Below are 18,679 nucleotides of genomic sequence, written 5' to 3' on the forward strand. Positions count from 1 at the left end.
TTATCATAAGGCCTACGACGAGGTATGAGGACCTTGTTAGCTCTGTACTGCTGAAACTTGGTCTAGAAGGTATGAAACGGGTTAAGAAATTTTTTTATCGAATTCCAATCACAGTGCTCTAGGAAACCGTAAAGTACGATTGTTTCACAATCGGGAGTGATGATGACTTGCAGGTCATGTTTCATTGTCGCCGGCAATTTCCAGAGGTGAGGACACCAGAACTGTTGGCAAAGTTGGTTGACGCGGTGTCCAGCTCGGGGGATTCGAACCGAAATACCACTACTTTAGCCATGGTAGCCGGTTCTAGCTCCAGACCAGCCGTTGCATTTTCCTCCGTCCCTGCGTACGAGCCACCTGTCCAACCTGTCGCCTCTCCTTCGTTCGCTGTTGATCTCAACGGGAGTGTAGGCGACGAGGTCGGAGAAGGGGAATATCCGTGGACCTCTTTACAGTGTGTTGTACCGGCTGGGGTTGGAGATGGATTCTTGGATGATCCAGAGGACGATGATGTCGAGCCGGATATGATTACTGATGACAGTGGCGATGATGCTGGACCAAGTGAGCCTGCTGGGGCGGGCGGTAGTTCTAGCTCTGGCACGCAGCAGTACCCTCCACATTTTTCCTCTTTGGACTTGGATGCCATGAGGCAGGAGGGGGTACCTGGGCAGCCGGCTGAATTTGGCGCTAGAGATGCTGAAGGGTCTGCAGGTCTGACAGAGTTTCAGGTTGGTCAGCAATTTTCGGATAAAGAAGAGGCCCTCTTAAGTGTCAAGACTTACAGCATCCGTCGAGGGGTACAGTACAAGGTCGTGGAATCTGACTATCGCCTGTATGTGGGTGGTGCGCGAAATTGTGATCACTACACAACTTTGCACAACTAACCAGCAAGTGCACTGGGTCGTCCAAGTAATACCTTACGTGAGTAAGGGTCGATCCCACGGAGATTGTTGGTATGAAGCAAGCTATGGTCACCTTGTAAATCTCAGTCAGGCAGACTCAAATGGGTATGGTGATATACGAATAAAGCATAAAGATAAAGATAGAGATACTTATGTATATCATTGGTGAGAGCTTCAGATAAGCGTATGAAGATGCTTTCCCTTCCGTCTCTCTGCTTTCTTACTGTCTTCATCCAATCCTTCTTACTCCTTTCCATGGCAAGCTTATGCAAGGGTTTCACCGTTGTCAGTGGCTACCTCCCATCCTCTCAGTGAAAATGTTCCTATGCTCTGTCACAGCATATGGCTAATCAGCTGTCGGTTCTTGGTCAGGCCGGAATAGAATCCATCGATTCTTTTGCGTCTGTCACTAACGCGCCGCCTGCTAGGAGTTTGAAGCACGTCACAGTCATTCAATCATTGAATCCTACTCAGAATACCACAGACAAGGTTAGACCTTCCGGATTCTCTTGAATGCCGCCATCAGTTCTCGCCTATACCACGAAGATTCCGGTTAAAGAATCTAAGAGATAAACACTAGAGCCTTGTTGCTTGTAGAACAGAAGTGGTTGTCAGTCACTTTGTTCATAAGTGAGAATGATGATGAGTGTCACGGATCATCACATTCATCAAGTTGAAGAACAAGTGATATCTTGGACAAAGAACAAGCGGAATTGAATAGAAGAATAATAGTAATTGCATTAATACTCGAGGTACAGCAGAGCTCCACACCTTAATCTATGGTGTGTAGAAACTCCACCGTTGAAAATACATAAGAACAAGAGTGATCATTGGTTTCGGCCCCAGAGAGGGAACCAGAAGAACCAAGATGAAAATTAGAAAAAGGTCCTACTTATAGAAAACTAGTAGCCTAAGGTGTACAAAGATGAGTAAATGACATAAAAATCCACTTCCGGGCCCACTTGGTGTGTGCTTGGGCTGAGCAATGAAGCATTTTCGTGTAGAGACTCTTCTTGGAGTTAAACGCCAGCTTTTATGCCAGTTTGGGCGTTTAACTCCCATTTAGGTGCCAGTTCCGGCGTTTAACGCTGGAAATTCTGTAGGTGACTTTGAACGCCGGTTTGGGCCATCAAATCTTGGGCAAAGTATGGACTATTATATATTGCTGGAAAGCCCAGGATGTCTACTTTCCAACGCCGTTGAGAGCGCACCAATTGGGCTTCTGAATCTCCAGAAAATCCACTTTGAGTGCAGGGAGGTCAGAATCCAACAGCATCTGTAGTCCTTTTCAGTCTCTGAATCAGATTTTTGCTCAGATCCCTCAATTTCAGCCAGAAAATACCTGAAATCACAGAAAAACACACAAACTCATAGTAAAGTCCAGAAAAGTAAATTTTAACTAAAAACTAATAAAAATATACTAAAAACTCAACTCAAACTACTAAAAACATACTAAAAACAATGCCAAAAAAGGTACAAATTATCCGCTCATCAGTGGGCAAGTGTTCTGAGTTCGGCAATGGGTGCACATGGTTGATTCGGATTAGTCTCCGACAGCGAAAGGGAGTTTGGGAGGTGAAACATTACAACGGACCGCATACTTGTCTCGCCACCTCGATTTCCAGCGACCACAGGAGTTTGGATTACCATGTGATATCGGCATTCATTATGCCAATGGTTAGGGCTGATGCATCCGTCAGCATCAAGGTGCTCCTAAATGCCACCGCCACACACTTTGGGTTTAGGCCGACTTACAGGAGGGTCTGGTTGGCGAAGCAGAAGGCTGTTGCCCTCATCTTTGGTGACTGGGATGAGTCGTACAACGAACTCCCAAGGTGGGTGTTAGGAGTCCAGTTGACGATGGCTGGTACTGTTGCAGTCCTAAAGACGAGCCCTGTTCGTGTCGGTGGACAGTTGGACGAGTCTCGAGCTTATTTTCACAGACTATTCTGGACGTTTCCACCGTGTATCGAGGCATTCCATCATTGCAAGCCCCTAATTAGTATTGACGGCACCCATCTGTATGGCAAGTATGGGGGAACGTTGCTTGTCGCGATTGCACAGGACGGGAACTCCAACATACTCCCTGTTGCATTCGCATTAGTCGAGGGTGAGAATGCTGAGTCGTGGTCCTTCTTTCTCTCCCACCTGCGTGAGCATGTGACACCGCAGCCGGGTCTGCTGGTTATCTCGGACAGGCATAACAGCATCAAGGCCGCGCTTGAGGCTCCTGACGGAGGCTGGTTACCTCTGTCTGCATATCGGGCATTCTGCATTCGACATGTTGCGACAAATTTTGCTCTCACCTTCAAGGGCAAAGACGCAAGGAGGCTACTTGTGAATGCGGCGTACGCTAAGACCGAGGTTGAGTTCCATTACTGGTTTGATATTCTTATGTCCGAAGACCCGGCAATGTGTGACTGGGCGAACCAGATTGAGTATTCGTTGTGGACACAGCATTGTGATGAGGGGCGTAGATTCGGACACATAACGACGAATATATCTGAGTTTGTGAACTCGATCCTCAAGGGTGTACAAAACCTTCCTGTGTGCTCGCTAGTGAAGGCAACATACGGAAGATTGGCCGAATTATTTGTTTGCAAAGGGAGAGAGGTTGAGGCGCAGATGGGAACCGGACAACAATTTAGTCAGCACTTGGTGAAGTGTATAGAGGCCAACTTGAAGACGGCTAGGTGCTTCACGGTTACTGTGTACGACAGAGATAACTCCGAGTTCACCGTCGCAAAGACAACTCCGACTGGTTCTTTCTCACTAGGTAGCTACAGAGTCTCGCTTGCATCTCAGACATGTGACTGTGGATACTTCCAGGCACTTCATTTCCCGTGTCCCCACGCACTGGCATGCTGTGCCTACTCACGGCTTACATGAGAGCCTTACGTCCACCAGGTGTATCGTCTTAGTTCGGTCTTCAGTGTGTATCGGATGGGTTTCACACCTCCCATTCTGGAGGGTTTCTAGCCACCATATGACGGGCTGACTGTCATCCCTGACCTCAATAAGAGGCGTGCGAGAGAGGGTCATCCGAGGTCCACTAGGATACGGACCAATATGGACGAGGTAGATCCGAACCGGCCAAAGAGATGTGAGCTTTGTTGGCAGCCGGGCCACACACGTCGGAGTTGCCCACAGCTCAGAGGAACAGAGCACACACGGGGGCATGATTAGGTGTTTTGGTGGATTTGGTACTTTTGTTGTTTTAATTTCCCGTTTAGGATCCACTATTATCGGTTTTCTTACTTGTAGTTGGTGACTGATAGAATTTGTTAACGTCAGTGTGATGTACTTTGAATGGGATTTTAGTTAATGAATATGTTCTTTCTCCACAGTTTTAAACGAAATGTATGTCTAATGCACACCGGAATAAATAACTGTGCGAGTTTTATTAAACCATGATGCAGAAACTATGTTCGTAACTTAAATTGCTGTGTGGAACGAATTCTTAGTAATTCGAACCATCTTAGATCGAATTACTTGCTAGCTATTTCTTCACACTAATTCGAACCTAATTGGTTCGAATTATTTGGCAAACGTCTACAAGGTATAATTCGAACCTAATTGGTTCGAATTACATGGAAATTGAGTTCGAACCAAATTGGTTCGAACTACATAGAAATGTCCTTTGGTTGATTGATGAACCAATTTTTGATTTGGCTGATTCATGTAATTTTGTTATCCCCTTGGTTTAAATGAGTGATTTGCCCACAAAAGAATTTTTTATGTACTCTCATCTAATAAACGAAATTTCAAATTTTTATATAAATCCTAATAAAAAAACAACGGTCATATTTTAAATGAACAGTTTATATTCTCTATTACTTAAAATGGACTGTTTGTCTTTTTTATTATTTAAAATCGTTCATCTTTCCTATTATTTGAAACGTTCCATTTTTTAATAGCTTAATCCAATTTAAATTATTAATATTTTTTATTATTTTTAAAAATTATATTTAATTATTTATAAATACATATATCTCGTTTACACTGTAAACGAAATAAATTTTTATGTGATGTAAACGAGATATATGAAAATTTAAAAAAATACACATATCTCGTTTACCGCATAAACAAAATACGTACAAAACAAAATACATACAAAATTATCTCATCTACTGTATAAACGAAATAAGAGATGAATATTTATTTTAGTAAATATTTTTTAAATTATTTATTTAAGTAATGATTATAATTAATTTATTTATTAAAATAAAAACTTCTTTTGTTTTTTGTCTTTTATTTTATTTTTTTAAAAGAAAATTGTAGCTAAAATGAAAAATCTTCCTTTCTAGATAGATTTTCTTTAAATATACAATATATTTTATTGTATATTTGTAATATTTCCTTCTATTTCTTGAAAAAGAAGAAATGCATAAACTACAAGTGATGCATGGTGGTTCTGCACAAATTAAATTATAATAATATCCCCCTCCTTAATACATATTTATCTTTTAAAATAATTACCTATATAAAAATATTTTAATATAAAATAATGACTAAAATATTAAAATACATAATATTAAATAATTTAATTAAATATATTAAATTATTTAATAATTTTTAATTATTATTTTTAAATAAAAATATTTTTATATGAATAATAAATCTTTTTTTAACTATGACAAAATCAATAATTATATAATGTTTTGGTATAACAGTAATGTCATCCGTACGATTTGTTAACATAATTGTGTCTACCTAAATGTTAAAATATGATATTTTCTTTTATATATATTAAATTTTAAATCCTAAATTTTAATTGTATAAAATAAAATATTTGTTAAAAGAGTTGGTTAATATTAAAAAGAAATATTAATCTCTTAATTTTTTAACATATAATATTAGTTCAACAATTTATAATATTTAACTAAATTATTCAATATAAAATATTTAGGTGTCAGAAATTACTTATAATATTAGTTTCAGAAATTTTTAGAGGCAAGCAGTTAGGAGTAGTAGTGGGTTGGGTTACTTCACAAGAGTTTGTGACTCAATTCGTTTTAAACTTAATTCGACTCGTCTTATTAAACATGTTAGGTTTGAGTGCTTTTATAAAATTTATTAGTTAAAAGGGTCATGCCACAAATTTAAAAAAAAAAAGTTATGAAACTGATTAGATCAGTTCGTCAAAATATTTTTTGTAAAAATAAGTTATTTTTATTTTAGATTTTTTATACATTTATGTTAATACAAAATAAAGATAATAAGAATTAATAGTCAATATTAATTAAGATAATAATTTTTTATTAAAAAAAAGTTTATAAATGTTCGGTAGTCGGGTGTCAGACAAGTCGGGTGATCAATGATAGGGGTGGCAATGCGTCGACCTGGGAAGCGTTGGGCTAGGATCTGCCGAGTAGCCGAGCTCTCGTCACAGGAGGAGATGGAAAAAAAGGGGGGGTGCCACCTGCAAAGACACTCAGACGCTCAAGTCAGTTGGTGTGTAGGTGGGAGGTGTGACAGGTGTAAAGGTGACATACCTTGGGGGAAGGACAGGTCCTTCCCTATTTATATCGTGTCAGAGGTGGGCCCCGCAAGGACAGGCCCATCTTCCTCGAAACTTCCTCATAGCTGCAGCGAGGAGCTGGCAGGGACGCGTGTCCGGGTCACGTGGTAAGGCGCATGTGCACGACCGCTCGGGTCGGGTACTCATCGGGTCGGCCCAACCCGGGGCAGGTTGGGCCAGGCCGTTACAGTGCCCCCACGCGCCGCTAATCGACCGTTCAGGTCGTTGGAGGCGAGTTATTTCTCCTTCCGTTGTCGTGAATTCGTTCGTCCGTGTGGGGGACGCGCTGCTCGCATCCGTTCGCGATTTGGGGCGTTCTTTTGTCGCCTCGTTTCTCGCGAGGGGCATTAAATGCTCATTAAGGGTCGAAAAAGAAACCCATGCGTGCAAAGACTGTTCTGCCCCCAGCCTTTCGCGCTTCCACAAGGCGGTTTTAAACAGTTTGCGTTTTGTTTTCCTTCTACTTGCCTTTCTGATCACACTGCCCATTCCTTCTTCCTGCATTTTCACTATCAGAAGTTGTCTTCATCGTTGCGCTCTCGCTTTTATCCGAACTTCCTCGATCACCCAGGTAATCATCCTTTTTTGCTTCAATGGTAGCTTGCATGTCTGTTTATGCCTGTTGTGGGTATCTTTTCTGTGTTTGTTTTTGTTCTTCATGGATGCATTTTCTTCACGTTTTATTTTTACCATCTGTGGTGTGTCATGGGGGTTTTGCGCCATTGTTTTGGCCTTGGTTTTGTTTAGTCCCCCTTGTTGTCATGGCACGTGGGGTTTCTTTAGGTTTTCCCTGGCTTCCGACCTCACGGACTAACCGCACGGTGCCCCCACTGTAGGTATGCCTCGTGTTGTTAGCCGAGCGTCTAGCTCCGCCGCGGGTTACGACCCGTATGCGTGGGTGCTTTCCGACCTCAAGAACTCTCCCAATCAGATGGGTGAGGAAGAGCTCACGGAATTTCGCCAAGCCGAGTATCTCTGTGGGGGTACCGACGAGGAGGCGAACTATGACGTGTACGTCCCTGCCCCTCACGAGCGGCTTTATGAGATTAACTTTCATGCCCCCCGGGTTCCCGATTGGATCTGGTTCTACAAGGCCATGTTCACTCAGGTGGGGGTTCGCATTCCCCTTTCCTCCTTCCAGATGGACCTCCTGAACCGAATTTCGGTGGCTCCGTCTCAATTGCATCCGAACAGCTGGGCTTCCGTTCGCTGTTTCGAGATGGTGTGCGAGTACTTGGAGTTGCCGACCTCCGTTGACGTCTTCCTCTTTTTCTTTAGTCTAACAAACCCTTCGAAGGAGGGGAAACACAAGAAAGGTTTCATGTCCTTTCGGTCCGCCCAAGGCCGGAGGATCTTTGGTTTGTTCGAGGACTCCTACCACGGATTCAAGGACAAGTATTTTAAGGTCCGCCCGGTCAAGGGTCGTCACCCCTTTTGGCTGTCTCTGGAAAAGCAGCGCCTCATCCCGACGTATTGGAGTTTCGGGGCGGGGTCTAATCCTTTTATCAAAGTCTCTTATAACAAGATGTCGGCCGTGGACTGGCGGGTGGCCGACATCTTGTGGGCGGTTCTTGGGAGGAACAATGTGAATCCACACCTCCTTATGGGTAATCGGGAGGCCGCTCGAGATTATATTCATGAGTTTTCTTTGTCGTGTCATTGTCTGCTTAAATGTTCCGTTGTTGCTTTTACTAATTCGCTTCTTGTTGTTTGCAGTGGGACTTTCTGCCGAGGTGACCGGCATGGATAACCTGTTCGAAACTTTCCTTAAGGACGACGCGGGTGAGGAGACCGGAGGACAGGAGGCGATGGCTCCTCCAGAAGCTCCTCCGGAAGTGCATCCTCCCGAGGTTGAGACGTCTGCGAAGGTCGCCACTCCGACTTCTGCAACCCCGATTCCTCCAGAGGTTTCCGTTCCCGGGCACTCGTCTTCATCTCGTCGTGAGGAGGAGGAGGAGTTGTCCATCATCCCTACTCCCAAGAGACAGAGGTCGCATTCCAGTCCCGAGGGGGTTTTAACTGTTATGGAAAGGAACTTTGACGCTGGGACGTTTATAGATACCCAGCTGCTCCCGGGTACGGAGGATCACTTCCATGGCACCGACCTCTCGGGGCAGGCTCGGTGGATGTACCGTACCCTCCTTCGCGGCGCGGCCATAGCCCGAAAGGCTGAGTCTGAGCTTTCTGGTATGGCCTCGCTTCGTCGGAAGCTTGAATCTGCTGTTGATGCCAACAACAAGTACAAAACCCAAGTTAAAACGCTTCAGGATCGGTTAGTTGAAGCGGGGAGTAAGCTCGACGCCGCCCAGAAAAAGGCTACTTCGGCGGAGGAGAAATTGAAGACTGCCGACGCCTCTGTGGCCCGCTTGATGGAGCAGGAGGCGACTTTGAAAAACCAATTGAGTGCCGTGCAAGGTCGGGTGTCCATTCTGGAGAAAGAGCGGGACGAAGCGATGGCGTCCGCTAAGGCTGCTCGGGAGGAAGCCGAGTTGTTCAAGCAGAAACACAAGGAGGTCAGGGAGCAAGGGAAGAATGCGATTTTCACGACTGAAGATGCCCTCAAAGCTCAAGTGAAAATTATTTCTCCGGACTTCGATGTGTCGGCAATTGGTGTTTTCAAGACCATCAAGGATGGGAAGGTCGTCGATATGCCGAAGAAATAATGTTTGTACTATTAAACTCTTCTTTTGTTGAACCTTGTACTGTGACTTTTGGTGCCCGTTAATGGGCTTATGGGATCGTTTACCCGTTTGTTTAATTTCTAGTTTTACTTGCTGTTGTCTCGTTTCCGTTTAGTCGCGTTTGCCGTTTGTGGCGTTCTTTTTGTTAAGGTCGTTTACCGCGTTTGTGATCTGAGGGGCTCCCAGGGTGATCAGTCCCGGGGCCGTGTACCCTTGTTTTCATAGTAGTCGCTCGAGAAGTTAGTGATAATCATAGGCAAAAAATCGCTTCTCAAAAGGTTAGTGATAACATAGGCAAAAATGGCGTATGAAAATCGAGCAAGTTTAATCATTATAATTGAGGGTATTGAAGTACTATTACAGAAATGGCTTAGGAATAAAACCTTCTCAAGTTATCCGCATTCCATGTCCTCGGGACCTCTTTGCCGCTGAGTCTTTCTAGCTTGTACGCTCCTCTTCCGATTACCTCTTTGATTCGGTACGGTCCTTCCCAGTTTGCCGCCAGCTTGCCTTCCCCAGGGGTGGACGGGCCGATGTCGTTACGCCTCAAAACGAGGTCGTTCTCTTCGAACTTTCTTTTGAGCGTTTTGGCGTTGTAACGTAAAGCCATTCTCTGTTTTAGTGCCGCCTCCGCCAGGTGGGCCATTTCCCTGGTCTCCTCTATCAGGTCCTTTTCGACAGTTTCCTCAATTCCCTTCAGAAGTAGTCGTGGGCTCGGTTCCCCGATCTCTACTGGTATCACTGCATCTGTCCCGTACGTTAGTCGAAAGGGCGTTTCTTTAGTGGAGGACTGCTCTGTTGTTCGGTAGGACCATATGACTGAGGCGAGCTCGTCGGCCCAAGCGCCCTTTTTGCCGTCCAACCGTTTCTTGAGCCCTAACAGGATGATTTTATTCGCGGACTCGGCCTGGCCGTTTGTCTGTGGGTGTTCCACCGAGGAGAATCTCTGCTTTATGCCCAGGCCGGCGAGGAATTCTGTGAATTTTTTCTCGGTGAACTGTGTCCCATTGTCCGAGATGATGACTTCCGAGATACCGAACCGTGTTATGACTTGTCTCTACAAGAATTTCCTACAATTGGACGAGGATATACTAGCCAGCGGTTCGGCTTCTATCCATTTCGTGTAGTAGTCAATAGCAACTATAAGGTATTTGACTTGCCCCGGGCCTACGGAAAAGGGTCCTAAGAGGTCGACTCCCCATTGGGAGAACGGTCGGGAGGACGTTAGCAAGCTGAGTTCAGAGGCCGGCGCACGATGGAAGTTGGCATTTTCTTGGCACTTGACGCACTTCCTGACAAATTCCATGGAGTCGGTCATCATTGATGGCCAATAGTATCCGGCTCGGATTAACTTCCTCGCTAGGGCCTTGCCTCCTATGTGGTGGCCGCAACACCCCTCATGGACTTCCCTAAGGACGTAATCCGTCTGGTCGGGGTGTAAACACTTCAGCAGGGGGTGGTTGAACCCTTTTCTGAACAGCTGACCCTGGATGATGGCATATCTGGCAGCTTCCCTTCTTAGCTTCTTGGCGTCTTTTTCGCTGTCGGGGAGCTTGCCGTTTTCTAAGAAGTCGGTGATGGGGTCCAGCCAGGAGGGGTTTAGCTTTGTGAGGTGTAGTGCGACCGCCGGCTCTTTCATCTTCCCCTGGATGAGAGATCGGTTGCCCTCTCCTGGTTTGGTGCTGGCCAACTTCGACAGGAGATCTGCCCGTGTGTTCTGTTCTCTCGGAACGTGCTGGATCGTGACTTCTTCAAACTTCCGGCTCAAGTCCTTGACTTTTTCCAGGTATTTCTGCAGTATGGGGTCCCTAGCTTGGTAGCTCCCGTTCACTTGGGAGGTGACGATCTGCGAGTCGCTGCATATCTCTAACCTCGTTGCCCCAACTTCTGTTGCCAAGGCCAGTCCTCCTATAAGGGCTTCATATTCTGCTTGGTTATTTGAGACGGGGAACTCGAACTTGATTGACTGTTCGTACACGACCCCGGCTGGGCTCTCCAAGATGATCCCGGCGCCCCCGAACGCTTGGTTGGAGGCTCCGTCAACATGGAGCTTCCACCGTGTGCTCGTGTCTTCGGTCGGATCCCCTGCTACTTCTACCAAAAAATCTGCCATCGCCTGCGCCTTGATAGCTTGCCGGGGTTCGTATCGTATGTCGTATTGGGAGAGTTTAATGGACCAGGTCATCATTCTTCCCGCCAAGTCGGGTTTTTGGAGCACTTGTCGAATCCCTTTGGTCCGTTCTTACGACAATCTGGTGGCTTTGGAAGTATTGCTTTAACCTCCGCGAAGAGGTCAGGAGTGCCAGAGCTAACTTTTCCAATTTGTTATACCTCAATTCTGCCCCTTGTAGGGCCCTGCTGACAAAGTAGACTGGTTGCTGCTTCTTCCCTTCTTCTAACACCAAGACTGCGGCCAGAGCTTCTCCTGTTATAGCGAGATAAAGGTACAACGGTTCCCCATCTTTTGGCTTCCCGAGGACCGGGGGTGCCGCCAGAATTTCCTTAAAGTGCTGAAAGGCTTCCTCGCATGCGGGTGTCCATTCGAACGCTATTCCTTTCTTCATGAAGTTGAAAACCGGTAGGGCCTTTGTTGCCGATGCTCCGAGGAACCGTGACAGCGAGGCCAGCCGTCCCGCTAACCTTTGGACGTCCTTTATATCGCCCGGGCTCTTCATCTGGAGTATGGCTTGGTATTTCTCCGGGTTGGCTTCCACCCCTCTCTGGGTTATCATGAATCCAAAGAATTTCCCTGCTTCCATGGCGAAAGCACATTTGAGGGGGTTCAGCCTCATGCCATGTCGCCGGAGGGACGCAAAGACACTTGCCAGATCGTTTAAGAGATCGTCAGGTCGTGTCGTCTTCGCAAGGATGTCGTCCACGTAGACTTTGACTGTCTTCCCTATGAGGTCATGGAATATCCTATTCATCAGCCTCTGGTACGTTGCCCCCGCGTTTTTTAGGCCGAATGGCATCACCTTATAGCAGTATATTCCTTAAGGCTTCTTAGAGCTTTGCATCAATGAGGAGGAAATCGACAGTATCTTTGTATCTTTCTTGTGTGCGGATCTGGATCTGGGTGCAGCGTTTTTGGCCGTCACTACGTTTATTACGGTGAGGCCGTGATCTCCGCCTTCTGGCTTTGGCCGTCGCTTGGCCGAACGGGTTTTGCCTTCCTCATCTTCGTCGTGATAACGTCTCCTTGGCTCCCTGATAAGGTGGGAGAAGGCTGCTAGTTTGCCTTCTCTTATCGCTTGTTCGAGTGCATCCTTTAGGTCAAAACAGTCCTGCGTCAGGTGACCGTAACCTTTGTGGTAGTCGCAATAGACGTTTTTGTTTCCTCCGGTGCGGTCCTTGAGCGGTCGGGCCTTCGGCAGGATTCCTTTCTCTGCTATTTGTTGGTAGACTTCCACGATGGGGAGCGTGAGGGGGGTGTAGTTGGTGAATTTCCCGACTCGGGGAAACGTCCTCGGCGTCTTGTTTGGCGCCTCTTCCCTGGTTCGCTCCTTTGGCCTGTCCCCGTTCCCGTGTTGCCGTGGTTGATTGTAGCCGGACTGCCGTTTGTTGGCAGCCACAACTCGGCTGACTTCCTCATCGTTTATGTACTCTTTGGCTACCGTCTGGATCTCGTGCATTGTCCAAACCGGCTTCGTGGTAAGGTGTTTTCGGAAGTTCTCGTTGAGGAGGCCGTTCGTTAAGCAAAGACTGGCCACCGAATCGGTCAAGCCGTCGATTTCAAGGCATTCGTCGTTGAAACGATCTAGGTACCTCCTTGTCGGCTCTCCCTGTCTCTGGGTAACCCCCAGAAGGTTGATCGGGTGTTTGGCCTTTGCTATTCGTGTTGTAAACTGGGCCAGGAACGCGCGGGTGATATCCGAGAAGCTGTGGATGGACCCCTGTGGGAGGCCGTTAAACCACCTGATCGCGGGTCCCGCTAAAGTTACTGGGAAGGCGCGACATCTTACCTCGTCCCCTACCCCCTCCAGATTCATCCTGGCCTCAAAGGCCGTGAGGTGTTCTAGAGGGTCTTGGGTTCCGTCGTACCTCATGTCCGTTGGTTTGTCGAAGTGTTTCGGCAACCGGACTTCGAGGATAGATCGGTGGAATGGGGTGGCGCCCATTATCACGGGTTGTCGTGTTCTCCTTTCCCCGTCTTCGCGATCACGCGCGGCTCGGCGGGTTGATCTTCTCCTGGAATAGATGACCGTGTCATTTCGTCTTCTCGGGATGGGTGATTCCTCGCGCGTGCTCTCCGTTTCCGTTCGGGATGCGGGGGTACGCCGCGAGCGGCTTCGGTGGGAGTCTTCTTCTTCTCTTTCGGGGGATAGGGTGTAGCTGGGATCAGTGGTTCGTCCGTCCTGCTCCCGATCGGCCAACTGGCGTTCTAGGTTCTGGACTCTGTGGCGCAGCTCCTGCATTATTATGGCGATGTCGCCGTCTGTTCCCCCGAAAGGTCGTGTCCTCGTGTGCTATTCTGTGTGCTGTCGGGGGGACCTCCGCCGCCCCCTCAACGAGGCGACGGAGGCTGCCCCCTCCGCTCCAGCTCCTCGAGCTTGGTCTCCGAGACCCAGCGCGACTTCCATTCGAGCGTTGTCCCCACAGACGGCGCCAATGTTCGGTAGTCGGGTGCCGGACAAGTCGGGTGATCAATGATAGGGGGTGGCAATGCGTCGACCTGGGAAGCGTTGGGCTAGGATCTGCCGAGTAGCCGAGCTCTCGTCACAGGAGGAGATGGAAAAAAAGGGGGGGTGCCACCTGCAAAGACACTCAGACGCTCAAGTCAGTTGGTGTGTAGGTGGGAGGTGTGACAGGTGTAAAGGTGACATACCTTGGGGGAAGGACAGGTCCTTCCCTATTTATATCGTGTCAGAGGTGGGCCCCGCAAGGACAGGCCCATCTTCCTCGAAACTTCCTCATAGCTGCAGCGAGGAGCTGGCAGGGACGCGTGTCCGGGTCACGTGGTAAGGCGCATGTGCCCGACCGCTCGGGTCGGGTACTCATCGGGTCGGCCCAACCCGGGGCAGGTTGGGCCAGGCCGTTACAATAAATTATAAGTATAATTATGATATGTAACTAAATATTGATATATAAATAATTTTTTATAAATTATGAATTATAAATTTTAGAATTTATTTTTTTGGTGACTATAAAAAAAGTTTATTGTTTTCTTTTTTTAGTTCTAATTCATTTTTTTAGAATCTTTTTTTTATAAGTTTATTGTTTTTTGAGTTCTAATTCATGAAATAAATTTTTCAAATCTTGTGGACTTGTTGAATTTTAAATAGAGATTTGAACCTGAAAAAAAGCTTATAAGAGATAATAGACCTAGATTTAGATCATCTATTTATAATATGGGTCAGATTCCTTAAAGCTCGACTCAACTCGACTTATTTTTACTTTTATCAATAGTTATTTTGACCAATATTTAACCAGCATAAATATTAAATTATTTTTAATAAATAAATTTTATAAATTTATGTATATAAATTTTGATAAATATAAATATAAATTATATTAATTAATGTGTATAAACTTTAATAAATATAAATGATTACAGATAGTGACGGTAGAAAATGATAATATTTTGGGATAATATATAATTGCTGGATTAGTTTTGCCCTTGTGAACATTTGTTGTTTCTATAATTTATAAAGTGTAGCAGGGATTGCCTTAGGTATTGGGTAAACACAGCATATGCGAAGGGCGTACCTACCCGTCAAGTACCTAAAAGGACCACACACTTTACCTTTTCAATCACCTAGACGACAAACCAAAACTAACATTCAATATATTAAATTAAACAAGAGAAGGTAGGCTATATATATATATATATATATTCGCTTCATGGTTACAACTTACAACAATGATAAGAAAAAGATCATGTCCTTTAAAATATTAGGAATTAAAAATTATTCATAATATTTTGTCTAGGTAGCTCCTACAGAATATACATTACGCATGAGTACCAATATCATGTTATCTTGTTTCCCTTGTTTTATCTGTTGAGTTTTTTTAAAGAAAAAGAAAGGAAGAAAAGAAGATAACCAAAATAATTATGTTAAGTATATATTAAAATTAATTATCAAAATTAATTATTAATATATAATATACATTGAATAGAAAATATATATTAAAAATAAATTAAATTATACATGTATTTATATAGAAATACATATATTGCTATAAGATCGGCTATATTTTATAGTACGGAGTGTTGGGCGGTCAAAAGGGAGTACGAACATAAGCTGAGTGTGATAGAGATGAAGATGTTGAGATGGATGAGTGGTTATACGCGATTGGATAAAATAAGGAACGAAGATATAAGGAAGAGAGTTGGAGTAGCACCCATTGTAGAAAAGATGGTTGAATTGTGTCTCAGGTGGTTTTGACATGTGAAAAAAAGACCGATAAAATATCCAGTCAGAGAGTGGATAAGATAGAAGATGGACAAGGGGCGAAATCTATATGTAAATGGTCTCTCTATAGATATGATACATGACAGAACATAATAACGTTATTTGATTCATGTAGTCGACTCCACCTAGTAGGACAAGACTTTGTTATTGTTGTATATAGAAATACATGATAATTAAATTTAGTGACAGATTTTAATATTTAAATAATATTTTTATAATAAAAATATATCACATTGATCAATTCATGAAACAAAGTAACTTTAATATGCAACTTCTATCAGATGATGAGTATATCGTACTACCTACGTTGAATTGTTCACATTGTAAATGACTAAATGAGATGAATGAGGATTCCCGGAAAAAAGAATTTGAAGATTGCGGATTTACAAATCATCAATGGCATTTGGCTAGCTATCAAGGACGATGGGGGGACACACAATCTTAAAGTAGTCGAGGTAAACGAAAGAATAAATCAAAGATTCTGTATGCTGCACTTATTTAACTTGTTTGACTGAAACACATCATGTTACTGTCACTAGTAGCATATCCAAAACACCACGGTTATTGTTGTTTGAAACGTGTTGTTAACACTAACGCTTTTATTTTTGGGGGAAGAAGGGGGAGGGGGGATGCACATGAACCTTTAGAAAGTTTAAATAATAAGCTTAAAAATGCAAACAAAGAGAAGGCGGGGAAGAGAAAGAACATTATAAAAATGGAAAAGAACATTTATTGTATCTCTAGAAGATCTTGTTCACATTCTCATGTTATATATAGAGTAAACTTTGTTCAATGTTCAATGTATGAAATAATAAGGATCACATGTCCATTTGCTAAATTTGCTCCCTTCTAAATCAGCACACATTGCATTGACTAGTAGGGCATGCCCTAGTAAAAGAAAAATAATCCATATTGGAAAAATCCCTAGTTACTTCTTGTTACTTGTTACTAGTCACCATCCAAGCCAAGCCCCTTTTGCCTTGCAAAGTAAATTTTCGCCCTTGGATAAATAATAAAATTAAAAAGTGACAGTTACTTTAATTATATTTTTTATAATTATTTAGATGATAAAAAATAGTTGTTTTTATTAATATTTATAATGCTAATATATGAAAATAATGATAGGAAGAAATAGGACCCCACAACACATGGGCCTTGACGAAAGCCCTTATAATTGGTGTGGCTCTCTCTCTCGCAGTCACCTAATCCTCACCCAAAGCACACACAGCCATATATACAGATTTTGAAGCAACCTCGCAATTCACATTTTATATTTCATCAAAACGAAAACCAAATTAAAACTCAATTACAACTCTAATAAATAATATTTATAGCATTTGTTTGTTCTGTGAGAGACAAAAAGTTCATCATTCATATATAACTAGCAAGAGAGCCTCTTATTCTCTTCCAATCTAAACACCTCTTCTATTTCTCAATTTCACAAAAAAGAAAAGAGAGATGGGTTTGCAAAACCAGCTAAACGACGTGTCGTCTGGTTCAATTCCACTGCTGCTGATTGCGCACATAGCCACCTGCGTCAACTACCTCCGTTCCATGCTCTTCGCTCTTCTCCAAACCCTAGGTCTCTCTAGGCTCCACACACACCAGATCGTCGACGACGGATTCTTCGCCACCGTCGGATCCGGCCTCGCCGGACTCATCATGCTCTCCGATCAGCTCGCCGTTAACAACCGATTCTTCTACACCTACACCGTCGTCGACCACGCCGACTCCGACGCCTGCGTCGTCTGCCAGACCAACTTCAAGGAAGGGGAACAGGTACGGATGCTTCCCTGCCGCCACGTCTTCCACCGCCACTGCTTCGACGGCTGGCTCCATCACTTCAAGTTCAACTGCCCTCTCTGCCGCTACCCGCTACTCTCCGACGAGCGCGTGGCCCTCACGGAACGCCGCGTCGGTCGTGAACTCGTCTCGTGGTTCTCCCTTCGGTGATGATGCGGCGTCGTTTTGCTCATCCAATCTTCCCTTATACCAATTTTACCCTCTCTTTTATCCTTTTTACCTTCTTCGCGGTGGTTTTCACTTTTCGCAGAGTTGGTGTCCTTTTTTGTTTCCTCTTCTCGGATATTAGGTTTTTAAAAAAATTTATTTTAATTAGGGTAGTTTTTTTTCTCTTTCTTTTGTTATTATTTATGAAGGGATTTTTTTTTGAAAGGGCTCTCTGGGGTGGTGTGTGCCTGAGAATCCTTTTTGGGGCGCTGTAAATTTTGGACTCCTCTGTATTTATGGGTAATAATTGGAGACCTTGGGGAAGATTTTATGCAATATCCTCCATAACAGAATATATATTAGCCTTTCCTTTTCCATCGCTCCCCCTTGTTTTTATTTTAATCAAAGGAAAAAACAGTCTCAACAGAATGGAAACTTCTTCATTCACACCTTTGCTATTTTTGGTTATTCAATATGGATAAATAAGTCAAAGGAAAAGGTAGTAATTAAGTAAATAATGCCATTCATATCTACTATCTTCTATCTAGACTACCATGATAAACAATTAAACATGCTACCGACCGTTCTAGCCACTTAGTATTTGTGAAACTGCTTTCTAATATTTGTTTTTTTCCAGTGTATTATTAACAATTTAAGCTTAAAATTAGTGGAAAAAAGGTCTCAAGTTTTGTCAGGGTTAGCAGCAATAGTGAACCCAAAGGTTTTGGAGATTTTCCAATGAATCAGCTTCAGATTCACTCTAAGCAACTATTTCTTTTATTTGTGAGTAAATATTCTTTTTTGTTTCTAACCATTTGGATTATAGACAAAACGCACTTTTACTATTTGAAATTAATAAAGTGGACATTAATCTCTGTTGAAAGGTGAAAACTCAGGTGCAATCGACTTTACGTAAAATTGATAGTTGAGAGTTGTTAGATAATTTGATCGATTTGGTTAAATTTTTATCTAATTACTCTCAATTATCAACTTCACATAAAGTCGACTGAGTTTTCACCCTATTAAAAATACTCATCGCGATCTTTGCAACAAAAAAACAAACGGTGGAGCGTTGATATATCAGTGACTAGTTCATTCTGATTTTATGCATTCATATTTCATATTCGAGACTTATTGACTCTTGCACAATAACCAAAACGACATTCATCTACCATTTATATTATCGGCACTGTCGATAGTTTCTTTATTGCTCAC

General features: G+C 43.8%; 4 protein-coding genes across 4 annotated transcripts; 2 read left to right on the plus strand and 2 right to left on the minus strand.

Annotated features, from left to right (window-relative positions):
• Positions 1 to 290: 290 nt before the first annotated feature.
• LOC130950236 (uncharacterized) lies at positions 291 to 3,788 on the plus strand. The gene is made up of 2 exons (XM_057878758.1): positions 291 to 829; positions 2,582 to 3,788. The coding sequence occupies exons 1-2, from the start codon at positions 291 to 293 to the stop codon at positions 3,786 to 3,788; spliced, it is 1,746 nt and encodes a 581-aa protein (XP_057734741.1).
• A 5,683-nt stretch (positions 3,789 to 9,471) lies between these two features.
• Positions 9,472 to 11,214, minus strand: LOC130950237 (uncharacterized). The gene is made up of 2 exons (XM_057878759.1): positions 10,273 to 11,214; positions 9,472 to 10,158 (listed from the first exon to the last, which is right to left on the minus strand). The coding sequence occupies exons 1-2, from the start codon at positions 11,212 to 11,214 to the stop codon at positions 9,472 to 9,474; spliced, it is 1,629 nt and encodes a 542-aa protein (XP_057734742.1).
• An 880-nt stretch (positions 11,215 to 12,094) lies between these two features.
• On the minus strand, positions 12,095 to 13,516 carry LOC130950238 (uncharacterized). Its single transcript, XM_057878760.1, has one exon. It carries the CDS (start codon positions 13,514 to 13,516, stop codon positions 12,095 to 12,097), a length of 1,422 nt encoding a protein of 473 aa, XP_057734743.1.
• A 3,221-nt stretch (positions 13,517 to 16,737) lies between these two features.
• On the plus strand, positions 16,738 to 17,843 carry LOC130947355 (E3 ubiquitin-protein ligase RHA2A-like). The gene has a single exon (XM_057876033.1). It carries the CDS (start codon positions 16,973 to 16,975, stop codon positions 17,465 to 17,467), a length of 495 nt encoding a protein of 164 aa, XP_057732016.1. The 5' UTR covers positions 16,738 to 16,972; the 3' UTR covers positions 17,468 to 17,843.
• The last annotated feature ends 836 nt before the right edge of the window (positions 17,844 to 18,679 follow it).

This window comes from Arachis stenosperma, chromosome 9 (assembly GCF_014773155.1).
Source record: "Arachis stenosperma cultivar V10309 chromosome 9, arast.V10309.gnm1.PFL2, whole genome shotgun sequence".
In the NCBI taxonomy this organism is placed as follows: Eukaryota; Viridiplantae; Streptophyta; class Magnoliopsida; order Fabales; family Fabaceae; genus Arachis; species Arachis stenosperma.